Genomic DNA, 17,398 nt, shown 5'->3' on the forward strand with positions numbered 1-17,398 from the left:
TTCTCACCAAGTAACCCGGATGGGTTCGGGTTCATAAACGGGTTGGAGATTATATCTGTTCTCGATGGGTTGTACTTGAACCGTTCCGGATCCAATATGGCTCCATATCTTACGGGTGGGTTTCAAGATTATTTGAACCCGTTTAATTTTTCGGATTCAATAGCTATGGAAAATATTATCCGGCTGAACGTTGGTGGGTCGATCGTGGATCAGAGTGATGTTTCCGGACTTAGACGGACTTGGTTCGGTAGAGACGAGGACTACATGAATTAAGTTCAACAATATTTTTCAAATTTCCTGAATTTAATTTTGGACAATTGTCTTCTAATTTTCTTTCTTTCACTGATAAACTTGAACTATCTGGTGGATAGATAATTTTGGGTCACCAGGAAATATAAATTATTTTGAATTCCCAAAAAGCATAGGAAGTAATTAATTTATTAGTGTCAAGTAAAAAAATAAATATTATTTTTTTCTTACAAATATCAATTACTTTTTTCGTTTCTTATCAAGTTTCCATAAGAAATGTAAATGAAAACAAGAAAAATATAATATTTTAGATAATAAATATATTATTTTATTAAATAAAAAATTTAATTTAATGAAAAAAAATAGGCACCATATATAAATATTAAAAAAATTGAAATAAAGTCATTGAAAAAGTTATAAGGATCATAACTAATTAAAAATTATTTTTATAAAGTTAATGAGAAATATGTAAGGATAATAAGAAATATACAAATGTTAAAATGAAATTAGTGGCTAGAAAATATGTGAGAATTATAAGGATTATTATTAAATATTAAAATAAGATTAAAAAAGTTATTTTTATTCAAAATTTATAATATAAAAATAAAAAATTCTTTAAGTAACGATAAAAATGCAATCTTCATAGCTCTATACTTATGTGATAATTTCCATTTTCAGTATTCAACCAAAAGAAAAAGAAAAAAACAATTTCAAAGAATTTTTTTAAGTTATTAATTTTTCAAGAAATTAAAAATTTTTAAGTATTTATTTGTTGACCAAACAAGCTCTTGGTAAATCTAATTGACCAATATGTCGATTGTAGCAGTGACATCTTTGACTTGTTTGCAGAGTTTGAATGTGTTTACTACATTAGACACTAATATGTATATATATACTTGTTTCTTCCCGTGTTTGCGAAGTTCAATGCGTTGGTTATATACTTTTCTCATATAATAATCGCAATATGTAAGATACTATAGAATAAAGAACAATGTAAAATTATTCTATAAAGCATAAAAAAAACGGAGGAAATATGCAATATAGAAGTATAATCACGTATCTTCTCACTATAGGCTACAAGTGTGCATCATGCAAAATACAAGTCTTCCGTATATTTGATGTATATAATCCCACTTTAAACGTTAGATGAATGAGATTCTAATTCATAACATGACCTTTTGAAGTCATATCAAGTACTCAATTTATCCAAAAATTTAATTAGATGATTAAGTAATCATTTAAAACTGCAAATATAATTTTAAATTCGGAATAATAGCACTATACTACTTTTATGTACTTATTTTTGAATTATATATATATATATATATATATATATATATATATATATATATATATATATATATATATATGTATATATATATATATATATATATATATATATATATATATATATATATGTATATATATATATATATATATATATATATATATATATATATATATATATATGTATATATATATATATATATATGTATATATATATATATATGTATATGTATATATATGTATATATACATATATATATATATATATATATATATATATGTATATATATATGTATATATACATATATATATATATGTATATATACATGTATATATATATGTATATATATATATATATATATATATATATATATATATATATATATATATATATATATGTATATATATATATATATATGTATATATATATATATATATATATATATATATATATATATATATATATATATATATATATATATATATATATATATATATATATATATGTATATGTATATATATATATATATATATATATATATATATATATATATATATATATATATGTATGTATGTATATATATATATATATATATATATATATATATATATATATGTATATGTATATATATGTATATGTATATGTATATATATGTATATGTATATGTATATATATATATATATATGTATATGTATATATATATATATATATATATATGTATATATATATATATATATATATATATATATATATATATATATATATATATATATATATATATATATATATATATATATATATATATATATATATATATATATATATATATATATTGATTATATTGAGTTGTACCTTAACTTGTGTTGAACACATGTAACTTTGCTATTGTATTTGGTTTCGTTCGTCTCTTTCTATGCAGTGCTCTTTTTATTTGAGCGTCGCTTTAACTGTATCCCTCTTGCCCTGTCTTCAGATGGGGTGTAGGTATGATTTGTCAGTCACGAACCCACAAACCCAGTCCTAAGCGGAATCTATCATATATGATGGTAAATTGATTAATTTTATTTTTATGTTGTACATGATCAGTAATGGTCTAAACTACATAGTGTTCAACAGCGATACCACAATCACAAACTTCAATTATACAGTTGCAACACCATCGCATACGGCGCCAGAGTTAGTGTACTTGACAATGAGGAGGATAGGACCATATGTTGGAGAATTGAAGAAAAACAAAAATTTGACATGGTTTTTCGAGGTCGATGTTGGATTTAATTATCTTGTGAGGCTCCATTTTTGCGAGTTAGATTTCAACATCAACGACACTGGCCAAAGAGTTTTCGACGTTAGTATCAACAATCAAATGGGTGCACATGATATTGATGTTTTTGCGCTAACTGGTGGCATTTTCATTCCAATGTATCGAGATTTCGTTACTCTCTTTGAAGGTAGTGGTACCAACAAAGCTAGTGTCGAAACCAGAGGTCATCTTTCAGTGACACTTACTCCCGACCCTACCGCAACGTAAGTTAATCATTGTTTTTTATGGGTAAGAAATCGAGAATCCGGCCCCTGCATGAGGAGGCTGGGAGTCAAGCAGTGATTTTCCCCTGGGTTAAAACTTGAACGCTTATCACAAGAATGAATGGAAAGACTTTCTACAATACATTTGCATATATTTTAACCAAGTCAAACTCACCGTCTTTGACGGTGTTTTTTTAGTCTTCTGACCCAAAAACTTACATTTTTAGCCAATATGGGTTTAATACCGCTATTTAAGATAGCAATTTTACGTGAAGTTTACTTTTCCAACTGTTTTTACCTGAAGCCCATTTCTCTATTTTTTTAAAAATAAAAAATTTCTTTACTAATAATTAATCATCAGGGTAAAAATCTTAAGCTAATGATTAAGGCCCCATGATATAATAAATAGGGTAAAAATCATTAGGGTAAAAAAATATATATATATTCAACTAATAATTAATCAGCTAATAATTATTTTCATTAATATAAGCAAGATATATTTCATAATAAATACAAATATATTTACTGTTGTAAATATATATTCTTGACATAATATTTAAAAGTTGATGTTGTTTCATATTTAGAAAATTAGGATAAGACTTTTTGTCACACTACAATAAATTTTTTATTTTTTTAATTGTTTTAAATAAATACACAACAATATAGTTAGAGTTTAGTTTTCAAATTTGCAATAATGGTCAACTGTTGCTATGTGTTTTAAGGTATGGCGATGCCATGCTCAATGGATTGGAGATTTTCAAGTTGAGTTCTTCAAATGGTTCTCTTGCTGCACCAAATCCTACTCTCCCTTTACAAAGTAATAATCTTATTATTTTCCGTTTACACTTTGTCAACCTTTCTAATAATAAGATTTGATTGTAATATGTTATGTGAGAAATTGTCTCTATCAGTTGCAAATATATAATAAACGGAGGAAGTAGAACTCCAGCCACAACCATATGTTATGTGAGACATTGTCTCTATCAGTTGCAAGTATATAATAAACGGAGGAAGTTAAATTCTAGCCAAGTTGCAAGTATATAATAAACGGAGGAAGTTGAATTCTAGCCACAACCATAAGCATAATAAGTTGGAGCTCCATTGACCACTGGTTTGATCACGCATTTACCTGCTTCAGGCATGTCATGTATAGGTTCAAGCCATGTTTGATCTAGTACTAATAATTGATAGAATATATAACGTACATATCTCGAGGCTTTAATATTAGTTTAAGCTTTTGGTTGTAACTTTAAGATATATTATATATTTTATCAGTTGATAAAATATTCAATAGAAGATCCCAAGATTTTAGCTATTGATTTGGGTTAAGTATCCTATCATTAGTTCAGATAAGTTCCAATTAGAGTTAATTATCTAGATTGAATTTACTACTATAATAAAAATATTAATTTTGAGATTAGATTTACTACTTGGAAAATATCTATTTGCTACTGTGTTGATCACTTTTGTGATTTCGAAAACTCTGACATCATCCTGGCCCTTCTATTTATTTTAAAAAATATATAACTGGATTGATTTATGTCTAAGTAGTGTAATGCTTTCGCGTCTTTTAAATTTGTTACATCATAATCTCCAATGTAATAGACATTTTGGCTATAATAAAATGCAAAGAACAGAGGAATGTTTAATGGTTATCATTTTCATCATTATTTCTTGCAAAAGTTTCACTAAACAAATCTTGGTTGCACATTGTAGGACGTGAACACGGTCTAACCAAAATCATGATCATCTTCATCATACTTGGTAAATTCATCATTTCCTATCCATCTTTGCTCTACTTAAGAAGTTTTAGATTTTCTTTTCAACTCTTGTTCGTAATTAGTAACTGTGAACAGCTTCGTGTTAAAAACACCTACTGCCTCCTTTTTTTGAACAAAGGAGACCTGGGATACAAACCCAAATCTAACATCATATCAGAGTTTGTGCATCTTAAAATGTCCATTATTATTCACATGTATATCATTGAATATCAGATAAAAAGAAATAGAATATGCGAATTTATAAACTAGAAGAATAATTTCAACTACACTATAAATTATCGTAAACGTTCTTCGAACTTATAAGTAGATTACAAAAATTCAATATTCTAAACAAAAATAAAAAAAAAAAGAACCCTAAAAAATTCTACCCAAATTAGAAACTAATTCAATTAAAATAAAAAAGTAAACTAATTTGTAGAGAATTTGGACAATTAAAATTAGCCTTGGTTATAACTTGAAATTCGGGCCTCCCATTTTGAATGTTTCGCTTTCATTTAATATTATTTTCTATATTCCAGCAAAACTATCAAACAACTTTACACAGTGCAGTGGCATGCCTACCACATTTGTTGGTGTAGGTTGTGACTTTGATTCCAGCAATGCTTATATACTCTTCATTTTTTATTTGAATTGTGCAGACTCATTTTTTTCAGCTTGTGGTCTTACCAGTAAAGCTAACTCCTATGTGAATATTTTCTTTTCAGGAATTGGAATAGGCATATGCATGTTAATTGCACTAATCCTCTTGTACAAAAAAATGAACTCGCTGATCGAGAAAAGTAAAGAAATTGAAACATTGTTGAAACAACATGGATCCCTCGGTCCAAAGAGGCATACTTATGCAGATTTGAAGAGAATTACAAACTCCTTCAAAATCAAGCTAGGTGAAGGAGGTTACGGTATTGTATACAAAGGAAAACTACATTGTGGGGATCAAGTGGCAGTGAAAATTCTCAAGAGATCATCGAATCGAAATATGGATATGGTGGAATTCATCAATGAAGTTGCAAGTATCGGAAACACCAATCATAAAAACATTGTGAAACTCCTAGGCTTTTGTTACGAGGGTTCAAAACGTGCTCTTATATATGACTACATGCCTTGCGGATCTCTTGAAAAGTTCACACATGGGGGCAGAGACGAAAACAATCAACAACTCTCATGGAAAAGTTTATTTGAAATCGCGATTGGGATTGCAAGAGGGCTAGAGTACTTGCACCAAGGGTGCAACACGAGAATGTTACACTTTGACATTAAGCCCCAAAACATTCTATTAGACGAGAATTATTGCCCCAAGATATCTGATTTTGGCCTGGCTAAGATATGCCCACAAAAGGACAGCATAATATCAATGTCAGAAGCCAGAGGAAGTGCAGGGTACATTGCTCCTGAGGTTTTCTTCAAGAGATTTGGCGGAGTTTCTCATAAATCAGATGTTTATAGTTACGGAATGTTGGTTTTGGAAATGGTTGGGTGTCGAAAAAATATTGATGCGAAAGTGGAACATAGTAGTGAGCAGTATTTTCCGCATTGGATTTACAAGCAACTCAAGGAAGTTGAAGAGATCGATCAAAACGACACCACAAACAACAACGAGGGATCAGTACTCAAAAGGAAGATGGTTGTAGTAAGTTTATGGTGCATACAAACCAACCCCTTGACCCGACCAAATATGACTCGAGTTGTAGAAATGCTCGAAGGAACACTCGACTTGCTGCAGATTCCTCCGATTCCATCTCTTGCTTCTCCTTTGAGATCACGCGAAATTTCTACCACTCTAGATGAAATCTCATTAGGTGGACATTTTGTATCCTCCATTTGATGTTCTAGTTAGACAATGTAGCCATTATAGTGAGCTTTTTAGCTTTGTGTAAATGATTGTCTCCAATAAGTGCAAAATAATTTACTAGTTAATTCGCTTATATTATGTTTGGAAATGATGATTATTGGTTTAATTTCATGTTTGGCAAATCAATGAATTCAATTTTGAATTTAAGTCATTTCTAGCATTGTATTAAAAGTAGATAAAGTTAAGAATTTGAGAATGATTTCACAATCTTTTCATTTTCAATCATTTTCAAATTCTTTCTTTATGATTTCACAATTGAAATCTACAATTTGAAATGAAATTATTATTTCCAAACACAACTTTAGGAAATCACCATCAATGATTTTATTCTTCTCCGCAATTTCTTGAAGTTGTAAAACAAACTCTCAAACAACATCCCCAACCGATGGTCGTTCGCTACCTTGATTGCGTACGCAATAAGCTCGGGAATAATCTCACCGAATTTGCTTAGACAATGACTGCAATTTGGCCTTTTAAATTCGGGTCTATGATAATATTTTTATAATTTTTATATGTACGTAGTTTAAGATATTAATAATGGCAAATCCTAATATTAAGAGGCGAACGTGTGTCTCAATTGAAGAACTCAATTTGCAATGGGTGTTTGAAACTTCTCAAAATATTGATTATAACGTAATTATCTCCAACCATAAAAGGTATTGCATTCCAATCTTTAAACATGGAACATGCCATTACAAGGCTTTTTCTCTAAGAAAAATGCATTTATAGAAATAAAAAATAGAATAAAAGTCTTTTCTTATTTATATCGATCTCATCGTAAACGGTCTTAAATTAGGCTAAATAGTCTTACTAAATTAGTTAACACATTCACTTTAGTACTCAAAATACTCACTTTAGTTGTTTAATACTTTAACACATCATATAAAATTTTATATGCTAAAACTAACATTTTTTGAATATTATAGCACTCATTTTTGTTCTTTAAAAGAGTCAGTCCATTTGGTAGATGGTAATAAATGATAGTAATGGAAATAAAAACTAGTGTAATTTTGATTGAAAAATCTCTTGGCTACCTTGATGGCCATGCTTGTCCAACTTCAATTATCTCATTTTCTTCATACAATTCATTCCAATGCATTACCATTGGGAGAGGTGATATTAGGTGGTAATGAAAATTTGTAAACAAAAGTATTTTTTTGTGATCAAAGTTTCATCACCATGGGAATGACATGAAAATTGAGATGAAATAAAACACTAAAAATCATTTCCATTATCACTATTTAGTATCACTAACCAAACGGATCGTTAATACCATATGATCGTGAGACAGTTTCATACTTGCTCTTGTAGCTTGGAGGAGAGTGGCATTATTATTGAGTGGGCTTTATATCATGGCAAAAACTTGGGAGAGACCGCCTCAATATGAGGCGGTACAATTGGGCTGCCCAAAAGCTAAAAATTAAAAAAAAAAATGGCGCAAAACCCCAAAATTAGAAAATAAATTTAATTTTGACTTTAAAGATATCAATTCTGACATTTAAGTGATCAATTTCAACTTAAAGTAAACCTTAAATAAATCAATTAAAATAAAAATATTCAATTTTTACCTAAAAGTGATCAATTTTGACATTAAAGTAATCAATTTCTACTTACAAGTTTATAACCTTAAATGGACAATTATTTTAAAGTCTTCAATTTCGATGTTAAAGTGATCAATTCAAACGTTGAAGTGATCAAAAAAGTGATCAATTAAATGATCAGTTATAACTTATAAAAGAAACCAATTATATTTATGACCTTCACGGTATCAATTATGACCTTAAATTGATCAATTATTGATCGCGTATTGTAAAAATTTATAATTAAACCGATTGAACTATTGGTCTCAATATAAGAGGATGGCTCCTAAAACCTTCTGTTTTATCATTTCATTTTCTGTTTATTAGGCTTGATATCACTTGTGTTTCTCTGGGCCAAAAAATCGGAGCATAGAACTCATTATAACCCAAAAGGTTTAGTTACGAAATTTTGTATTTATGTTCATATATGTAGAGTCTAATAGCTATATGGGCTCTCAACCTCTCTAGGGTACCAATCCTTCCCTCTAATATCAATCAATTTGTCACATACTAGCTATTGGAATATATATAATATTTTTTAAATGTATAAGAATATCATAAAACGTTAATTTTGATTTTGAAACGCTAAAAGTTGTAATGTTTTGAAAACAGTTACATCTACCATTAAACGCTACTTAAAATGTTGTTTAGCCGAGCAGTTACTATTCACAAATTTCTGTGTAGAGACGGTCTCACCATGAGACGTTCATCATACAAGGGTTGAATAACCCAACTAATACAAATATTAACATATGTGCTTCTTATTTTGTGGTCGTCTCATCGAGAAATGTTCTTTCACAAAAATAGCTCATTATTATTTTATCCTTATTATTAAACTGCTATTCGGACAACGCTCTAAATAAACATATGATAAATCAAAAATAATCCAAATTCACCATAATACCAATTTTTCTCACTTGTAAGAAATCCAAATGAATAAAATCAAAGTGAGTCACACCAACATTGCAATTATTTGTTGATGTTAGGAAAGCAGGAGACAAGAAGTTCATGCATATAAATCATTACTCTATTGATTTTACAATAATTTGTGAACAAATTAGTATGTAGATGAATGGAGAAGGTTAGCTAATTGGATAATGTGAACAAATCATATGTTCATATGCACGCATTTGCTAATTGCCAATTGCTACATTGTGATCCACAATCCTTGTTTAACAAATCCAAATGCATATTACAATGTATTGCATTCTGTGCACCATTTGGAGTTTGCTTATGCCCTTACTCACCTAACTTAGCTTTTTGTGCAATGTTTTTATGCACACCATTCTTTCATGCATCTTGTTGGATCATTGTCTTCATCAAGCTATGTCTAAATTATTTGCATTTTTGCATCATTCTCTACTTTATGTTATATGTATTAATCTCAATATTATTTCTATGTTCTATTGAAATTGCTTCAGTTGACTTTTTAACGTGAAAATTTTTTCAATTAACATTAATGATTAAAAGGGACGTAGAAAGTACGTACGTACGTGATTTTTTTATTATATGAGTTGAGAGGAAAGTGATTCAAAGATTGTATCAGTGAGAAGAAGGAAAAAAATGATTATTGCGAGAAAAAAGAGAGCGTTTTACTCTCTCTAATTTACCATTATCTTTCCATTTGATCTCTACAGCTTTTAAGAAAGGTGTGAGGATCATGAGGTCAATAAGAACCTCGTGTGTTTTTGTATAAGAGTTAATTGAGATGAAAGTATGGAGATCACGTAAATAGTGACCCATGTAAGATAAATTAACCGAAAATTATCAAAAAAACATTACTCAAGATTAAAAGTACATAGTTAATGAATTACACACAATAGAAAAGATAAGTTGTTACTAAAATGAAAGGAGTGTTATTTTACAATAACAACAATGATAAAATCTTAATCATAAAAGATTGAGTTTGACTATTTAAACCAATAGATCATTTCTAATGGTTATCCGCATCATTTTTTCTTCTTTAGTAATTTCGATTTTCAACCATCTAAACCTATAACTTTAAATTTTTCATATTCCTTTCCATACGCTTTAGATCATTTTCGACATATTTCACCCTTTTATAAGTACTATATTAAAACTTGTATTTACCTTACTAAATAAAATGACCCCACGAACGAATGCACTCCCACAAATATCATCAATAATATTGATCAATTATTCCATTTCCAAGAAATATATTCTAACAAAACCTCACCCCTACAGATGCTCTTAAATTGTCTTGTGGGGCCATTAAGTAACCAAAAGAGTCAAAGTTCCCAAATCTAAAGGCCCCAATCAATTCCATAATACCAATATATAAAGTTTCATACATCAATTCCTTCATTTCTACACAACATTATTCCTCACAACATAAAAAGTTAGATTACATTCCATTACGTAAACAATGATGAATGACCACCCATCTACAACCCAATCCATAATCATGGATGCCCTTTCTACACTTTCTTCATCACAACTTTCCACCCTTTCACACTCCCTTTCTTCCACTTTCCACCGCCATAACCACCACCTTGCTACCCTCCTAACTTCTCCACCCCTTTTCATACACACCTTAAACCATCTTTACTCCCTTTCCCTCCCTCAAAAATCCCTCCTTATTGCTCGCCACCTCCTCTCCTTCCTCCGCCTTCTTACACCCTTCTTTTCCTCCTCCTTCCCTTCCTCAACCTCGAATCGAGTTCGACTTTGCGATCTCGATTCGGTTCTCTTACTCTTATTCTTTTGTGAAGTTCGTCAACACCACCCAACAATATTAGACACACACCCTACACATTGGCAAACAACCTTACAGCATTATAAATTTGGCTCTGATACCATGTTATGTTTATCGACTCTTACAATCACTCCTTACCAAACTCTTGGAGCTTACATTGATTTGATAGTAAAATGCAGGAGATTTGTTAGGTCTAAAGGCTGTAGCAATGGTAGAAAAGAGGTGGCCACCGCGGTGGAAACTGTGGTGGCGCTACCCTCCATGGAGGTTCCTATTGGTGGATTGGAGTGTGTGATTTGTAAAGAGGAAATGAAACAAGGAAGGGATGTTTGTCAATTGCCTTGCCAACATTTGTTTCATTGGATGTGTGTATTGCCTTGGCTTAGTAAAAGAAACACTTGCCCTTGTTGTAGGTTTTTGCTGCCTACCGATGATGTGTATGGTGAGATTGAAAGGTGTTGGGATACTATTGTTAAAGTTGGGTTCCAACGGAGTTGTTAGGAATATAGGCTCGAATCTGCCTAGGTTATGACGCGTATTATTTGATTAAAAGTTCTATCAATATTGAATATGAATATTCGTCCCATCTTATACAAATATGTTGAATCAAGAGCCAATTCCGAAAACATTGATGATGACTTTGAATCTCGTAGCTCATGCCATGTCTTGCACAATTGATAGTGGTGTGGGGTGTGCCGTGGGATATGGAAGTTTATGTTTTGGATCACTTGATGAAGTGATCAAAGTGGGAGACTTTGTGTGTCTTAATGAAGGCAAGGGATGAAGATGGGGAGGCTTTGAAGATGGCTCAGGTGATCGAGCACGTATGGCTCGGTCGAGCCACAAAGCAGAATCAATCCAGTAGCTGTAGGGACTCGCTCGACAGGTCGAGCGACTCCCAGATCGTGAATCATAATGTGTTTCTGTTTTATGTTTGGTTTTGTGGGCCTTTTAAGGCTTTTGTCCTAGGTTTGTCTAATGTGTTTTAGGGCTACATAAGGAGTCTTGGAACATCATTAGAGTGTTGAGAGAGGCATATACAAGATTGAAAAGTTAGGATTTACATTATAAGAGTTCTTCATCCTTGTTTATGCATATTGTGTGAGATTGAGTTAAACTTTCAATCTTTGCTTTAAGAGGCTGTTCTTAAAGCTTGTAAGGTGAGTCATTAATGTATTGTTGAGTATATTAGTGATAAGATACTTGTTTTGAGAGGAAGGTATCCTTAGATACCTCATATATATTGTGTGTTTGCCATTGTTATTTGGTGTTCTGTTTTTCTTTTCTTTGCACTTGTTTTTGTTATTGTTTCTTCACCATTGTCATAGCCCATTCACAACAAAATATCTTGACATTTCGACCAACTTTATACTAGTAATCTGAATTCACTCTAGGTCAATAAGTAAGTGTAATTGATCAATCTTATACTATTATTCTAAATTCAGGCTTAATCAAAGAGAAAATACAATCTTATTTTAAGGGTTTTTAATAGGTATTGTAATTAATTTAGGAATCATAGTATAAAACTATTAAGTAGTTGGTGAATAATGTATGGCTATACGTCTATATTTGTTGTCTATAAAATAAGTACAATTTTAGAGTAGGATAGATTTTGTGCGGATAACAAATATGTGATGATGAGGAGTTTACTTATACAATATGGGTACATTTTGCTATCAACAATTAATATCTTATGATTTACCTTTACTATCTATATGGCAATAAGTAACAATTTTTCCTTCTTTTCATTTTTACCAAAAAATTTTAATATGTGTGGAACAAATTCTAAGCATGATTCTCTAATCTAAGTGTAGTTGCTAATCAGATAATTGTCCTTCTTAGACTCCTAAGAGACGTCTCTCAAATTCAATCTATTAAAACTTCTTAGCCTAATCAAATTAAAAATGGTCCTTATACACTAAAGTTACTAAAATATGCTATGATCTCCTCATCTTAAAATAATATATTACTCCCAATCTCCCAATATCGTATTTGATCACAGTTAGAATAAGTAACGCATTTTTCATATAATAATTATATTTGATTTTCATATAACTCTCTCTTTCACTCAGTTTAGCCAATAATAATAATAATAATAATAATAATAATAATAGCTAGTTTTGCTGCCGCTTATGTATAGCTTATTGTTTTGTTTTTGGAGTCATGTTTCTCTTGTATACACATGAAGAGTGTGGGTGGAAAAACCCTTTCCAGAATGCGTGCCCCACTCCCATGCTGATGCAAATTAAGAGTTATGGGTTCTCTTCTTCTTTCCATACTTTGTATGTTTTGTTCTGGATTATTGAAGCAATTTTCATTTTCCAAAAAAACATAAAAAATAAATAATAATAATAATAATAATAATAATAATCCATTGATTTATGAGAGATGGCCCCATCTATGTTATTGGGATTGTCTCTTAAAGAATCTCTTATTATCTTAGATAATACTCTATGTTGGGATTACTTCTTTAAAGAGTGGAGTAATTAGTAATCCCTCCTATTCGCTTTACTTGTCCTATTTGGTTTTTCAACATCATTTATTAATCACTCTTATTATGTGATTTATTCTTAATCTATAAGTGACAACATAGTTAAGTGGATTCTTATTTAATTCGTCTTGTTGTAAATTTTATTAATATCAACTTTTTAGAATTTAGACTCAAGCACAATTAGAGATATTTACGATTGAAAAGGTGCATTGACAAATGTGCCAAAACAAAATAGGACAAATAAAGAGAATAAGAGAGAGTATTAGTTTGGATGTTCTTTGTCGGTCCATAGAATTTGCAATATCTTTCTGATCTTCGTATTAACTTTTCTTATAAAATTTTTACAATTCAATCTTTGATTGTGAGTTATAACCTATATACCTTTTCCTTAATTTTCATCTAGACATTATTTTCTAATTCTATCCACGTATTAACTCAACTTTTTAATAAAGTAAAACATGAATTTATATTATAATAACTGTCTCTTTAATATGTCCATCAAATTTGCTACAATGTTATGTTTTTTTCATCCAGCAAATTAAAATACTAATTATTCCCTCAACGCGTGATAAAGTTTGATTGTAAATTCTACATGACATAAAAAATTGAGAAATAATATATATTCAGCTGAAAGACTAATAAATTTTAACAAACACCAACCATTAGACAAGATACAAATTGATAATGTTATCATATTCAGTATATTTCGCTCATATAAATTATAATAATGATTTTAAGAGAGTTAAATGACTGCAAATCATACCCTTATCGAAGAGATAAAGAGATTGGCGCTTGTTGTTGGTGAGTCCCTTGAGAACAACTTACAAATGAAAATAAATTAAAAGATCTAAAGCACACCATAAGCAAGTGAAATGAAAGGACCCTCATACTGATCAATTCATTATAAGTTGCAAATTTATATTTGGATTCATACAAAAAAAATATATGGGTGCGACTCGAAGTTTAGTATGAGCTTAACACAAATCTGATCTGAGTCCGGCTCTTTAACATTTCTAGTAGTTACTTGGAACTTTTTAAAAAACCAAAAAAAAAAAAGAGCTTTAAAAGAAAAATACTAATCAGTTTCAATAATCATATATATTATTTTTATACAAATTTTAAAATAAGACGGTCTCACGATAATACCGATAGAGTTGGTTCAATATAAATTTATTTTTTTATAGTAATCACGTGAATTTTTAAAGTGATCAATTATATACACTCATTTTATAATGAAACGGTCTTGTACTTGTTATTACTTTTATGGTTGCCACTTCTGGCCATTTTAAAAGTGTGCATAAAAAAGCATAAATTCGTGTTAGAGACGGTCAATTTGAAAGACTATATCTAATTAGGTCGGCTCATAAAAAAACATTTAGAGTAAGACTAACAATATGTATTAAGCTTTAATAGGTTGGATATAAATAACGTCTATCGGAGAATAACGGCTAAAAAAACTGTGCAAATTGATTGGCAATAATTGGGGAGCCCATTAAGATAAACGATAATCTGTCCATTGGGCATGAACTGATTGTTTTTCATTCTCGAACTTGTTGCTTCATTTATTTAAAGTAAGTGGGTTTGGAATAAAATTATTGTAAAGGACGAGTAGCCTAATAGAGTACTTGTAGTCGTGTCACTATCGACTCAAAGCCTATAAAGTATGAATCATTTATGATGAATTGATCCAAGAATTTGTACTGAGTTGCTAGGGACAATACGTACACCGATAGAGACACGTGTGTATGAGAAAGTATATATTTTATATATTTAGATTATTCTAGATTATTCTAAATTACCTTAATTAATGTATAGAATATTTAGTTTATTAGAATAGAAGTTAGTGTTCATGTATATATTGGAGAATGGTTTACTCCTTGAAGATATAAAAAACTATTCCTAAAATACTAATTTTCGCAACTGTTTAATCTTCATGGTATTAGAGCCATAGGGTTTAGATCCGGAAAGGACTCATCATCTACCGTATCTTACCTGTAATGGCTGATTTTTCAGAAGAACAAACACAGAAACAAGTAATATCCATAGAACAGATAGAACAAATGTTCCAGATGTTTCAGAAACTCAACAAAACAACCAACCAAACCGAAAATCCAACCATTGTTAAAATCTCAGAAAAACTTACATATCACATTATACAAAATGGTGTGAGTTAATGCATGTAGCCATTGGAGGTCGAGGGCGGCTCAGTCACATCACGGCCGCACCTCCACCACTGTCAGACCCCGATTATGCTCAATGGGAACAGAAGGATGCCATGGTCATAGCATGGATTATTGAAAACATAGATGGAGAAATTGTTAATCAATTCCTGGATTATACAACTACACAAAGCCTATGGCAAGGAATTGAAAGTCTCTTGGGATGTGGTAGAGACGAACTCCAGATCTTTGATCTAAGTTCAAAGGCAGCAACTTTAGGACAAGCCAATGACACCATTGAGGTTTACTACGGTAAACTCAATATATTATGGAAAAGAAATTGACCGGAGAATGCCAAATCCAATGGTATGCTCGAAGGACATAATAGAATTTAACAAGTATATACAAAGGCAAAGACTTTATCAATTTTTCACTGGGATTAATGATAATCTAGACAAAGAAAGAAGGGACATCCTCAATAATGACCCCTTACCAACTATGGAGGCAGCCTACGCCACAATCAGACGGGAAATAGCACGCCGGAGAATAATGAACGACGTCTCATCACTGGGAACGAGTCCCTCAGAGATCAGATCGGGTTTAGCCATGCGAAACAAGACCCTCTAGAGAAACAGAGAAGAAGATGATCGGAGAAAACTCCGATGTACTCATTGTGGTGGCTCAAGGCATACTAAGGAGGGATGTTTCAAGCTTGTGGGGTACCCCGATTGGTGGAACGATTTACAGAAGCGGAAAGCCGCCACCAAGGCACCGGCAAGGCCGACCGGCGGCCAGGCTTACCTGACTACTGCCGACCAACCATCATCATGTGTGGAATCAGGTAAATTGAGGGGCTGCGGCAAGGGGGAAGGAGAGGAAACAGTGACCACAAACCAAACAGACAACAGAAACAACAGCGAGAAACAGAGAAGGGAAGAGAGAGAAACAGCCGCAACACATAGGGAGGGAAGCACACCCCTTCTCACTCAATCTCTTATTTATAACCCCACAACCCTACCTCATACTCCCAAATCCCACATACAACCCATACCTTTAGGCCCAAATACAAAACCAATTAATATTTCTGGCCCACACCACATAATATCCACAAGCCTTCTTAGCCATAAACCCCACTCTCAATGGATATTTGATTGCGGGGCAACTGATACAATGACTTTTGATCCCCGCGATTTTTTATCAACCCATCCTACTAACCGAACCCATATCCAGACAGCTAATGGGGAATGTGTACCGGTTGACCAAGCTGGGCATGTCAATATTTCTCCTTCTCTTCATCTTAAAAATTGTTTGTTAATTCCCAGTCTGTCTCATAAATTATTGTCTGTTAGTCAGTTAACCAAGGAAATGAATTGTACTGTGCTCCTAACCTCTGAAAATTGTATTGTGCAGGATGCTCAGACAGGGACGATCATTGGGCATGGTACTGAACAATGGACTATACTATGTCGATGGGGTGATTCAAAATAGTAGTGCAATGCTTGCTCACGGATCTCCTGCTCACCAATTGTGGACTTGGCATCGTCGTTTAGGTCATCCGTCTCTAGGTTATCTAAAACGACTTTTTCCTTCTCTTCATAGTTGTACTACGTCCCTAGATTGTGAAACTTGTGTACTGGCTAAGAGCCATAAACATTTCTATTTTCCCAGTCATACTCATGCTCTCAAACCGTTTGATTTAGTACATTCTGATGTATGGGGGCCAGCTCCACATATTGACTCTCATTATTTTGCATAGTTTGTG

General features: G+C 31.4%; 2 protein-coding genes across 2 annotated transcripts; both read left to right on the forward strand.

The window, feature by feature from the left end:
* The first annotated feature begins 4,778 nt into the window (after positions 1–4,778).
* LOC130802235 (PR5-like receptor kinase) lies at positions 4,779–6,870 on the forward strand. Its single transcript, XM_057666166.1, has 2 exons — positions 4,779–4,824; positions 5,546–6,870. Exons 1-2 carry the CDS (start codon positions 4,803–4,805, stop codon positions 6,661–6,663), a joined length of 1,140 nt encoding a protein of 379 aa, XP_057522149.1. The 5' UTR covers positions 4,779–4,802; the 3' UTR covers positions 6,664–6,870.
* A 3,750-nt stretch (positions 6,871–10,620) lies between these two features.
* Positions 10,621–12,195, forward strand: LOC130802236 (E3 ubiquitin-protein ligase SGR9, amyloplastic). The gene has a single exon (XM_057666167.1). It carries the CDS (start codon positions 10,657–10,659, stop codon positions 11,485–11,487), a length of 831 nt encoding a protein of 276 aa, XP_057522150.1. The 5' UTR covers positions 10,621–10,656; the 3' UTR covers positions 11,488–12,195.
* Positions 12,196–17,398: the final 5,203 nt, after the last annotated feature.

This window comes from Amaranthus tricolor, chromosome 16 (assembly GCF_026212465.1).
Source record: "Amaranthus tricolor cultivar Red isolate AtriRed21 chromosome 16, ASM2621246v1, whole genome shotgun sequence".
Classification (NCBI taxonomy): domain Eukaryota; kingdom Viridiplantae; phylum Streptophyta; class Magnoliopsida; order Caryophyllales; family Amaranthaceae; genus Amaranthus; species Amaranthus tricolor.

What these genes read in the sequence shown, in the direction of transcription:
- LOC130802235 (XM_057666166.1), top strand. Translation starts at nt 4,803, where the DNA reads ATGATCATCTTCATCATACTTG. An exon ending in GATCATCTTCATCATACTTG is followed by an intron (nt 4,825 to 5,545) that starts GTAAATTCATCA and finishes TTTTCTTTTCAG; the next exon opens with GAATTGGAATAGGCATATGC.
- LOC130802236 (XM_057666167.1), top strand. Translation starts at nt 10,657, where the DNA reads ATGATGAATGACCACCCATCTACAACCCAATCCATAATCATGGATGCC.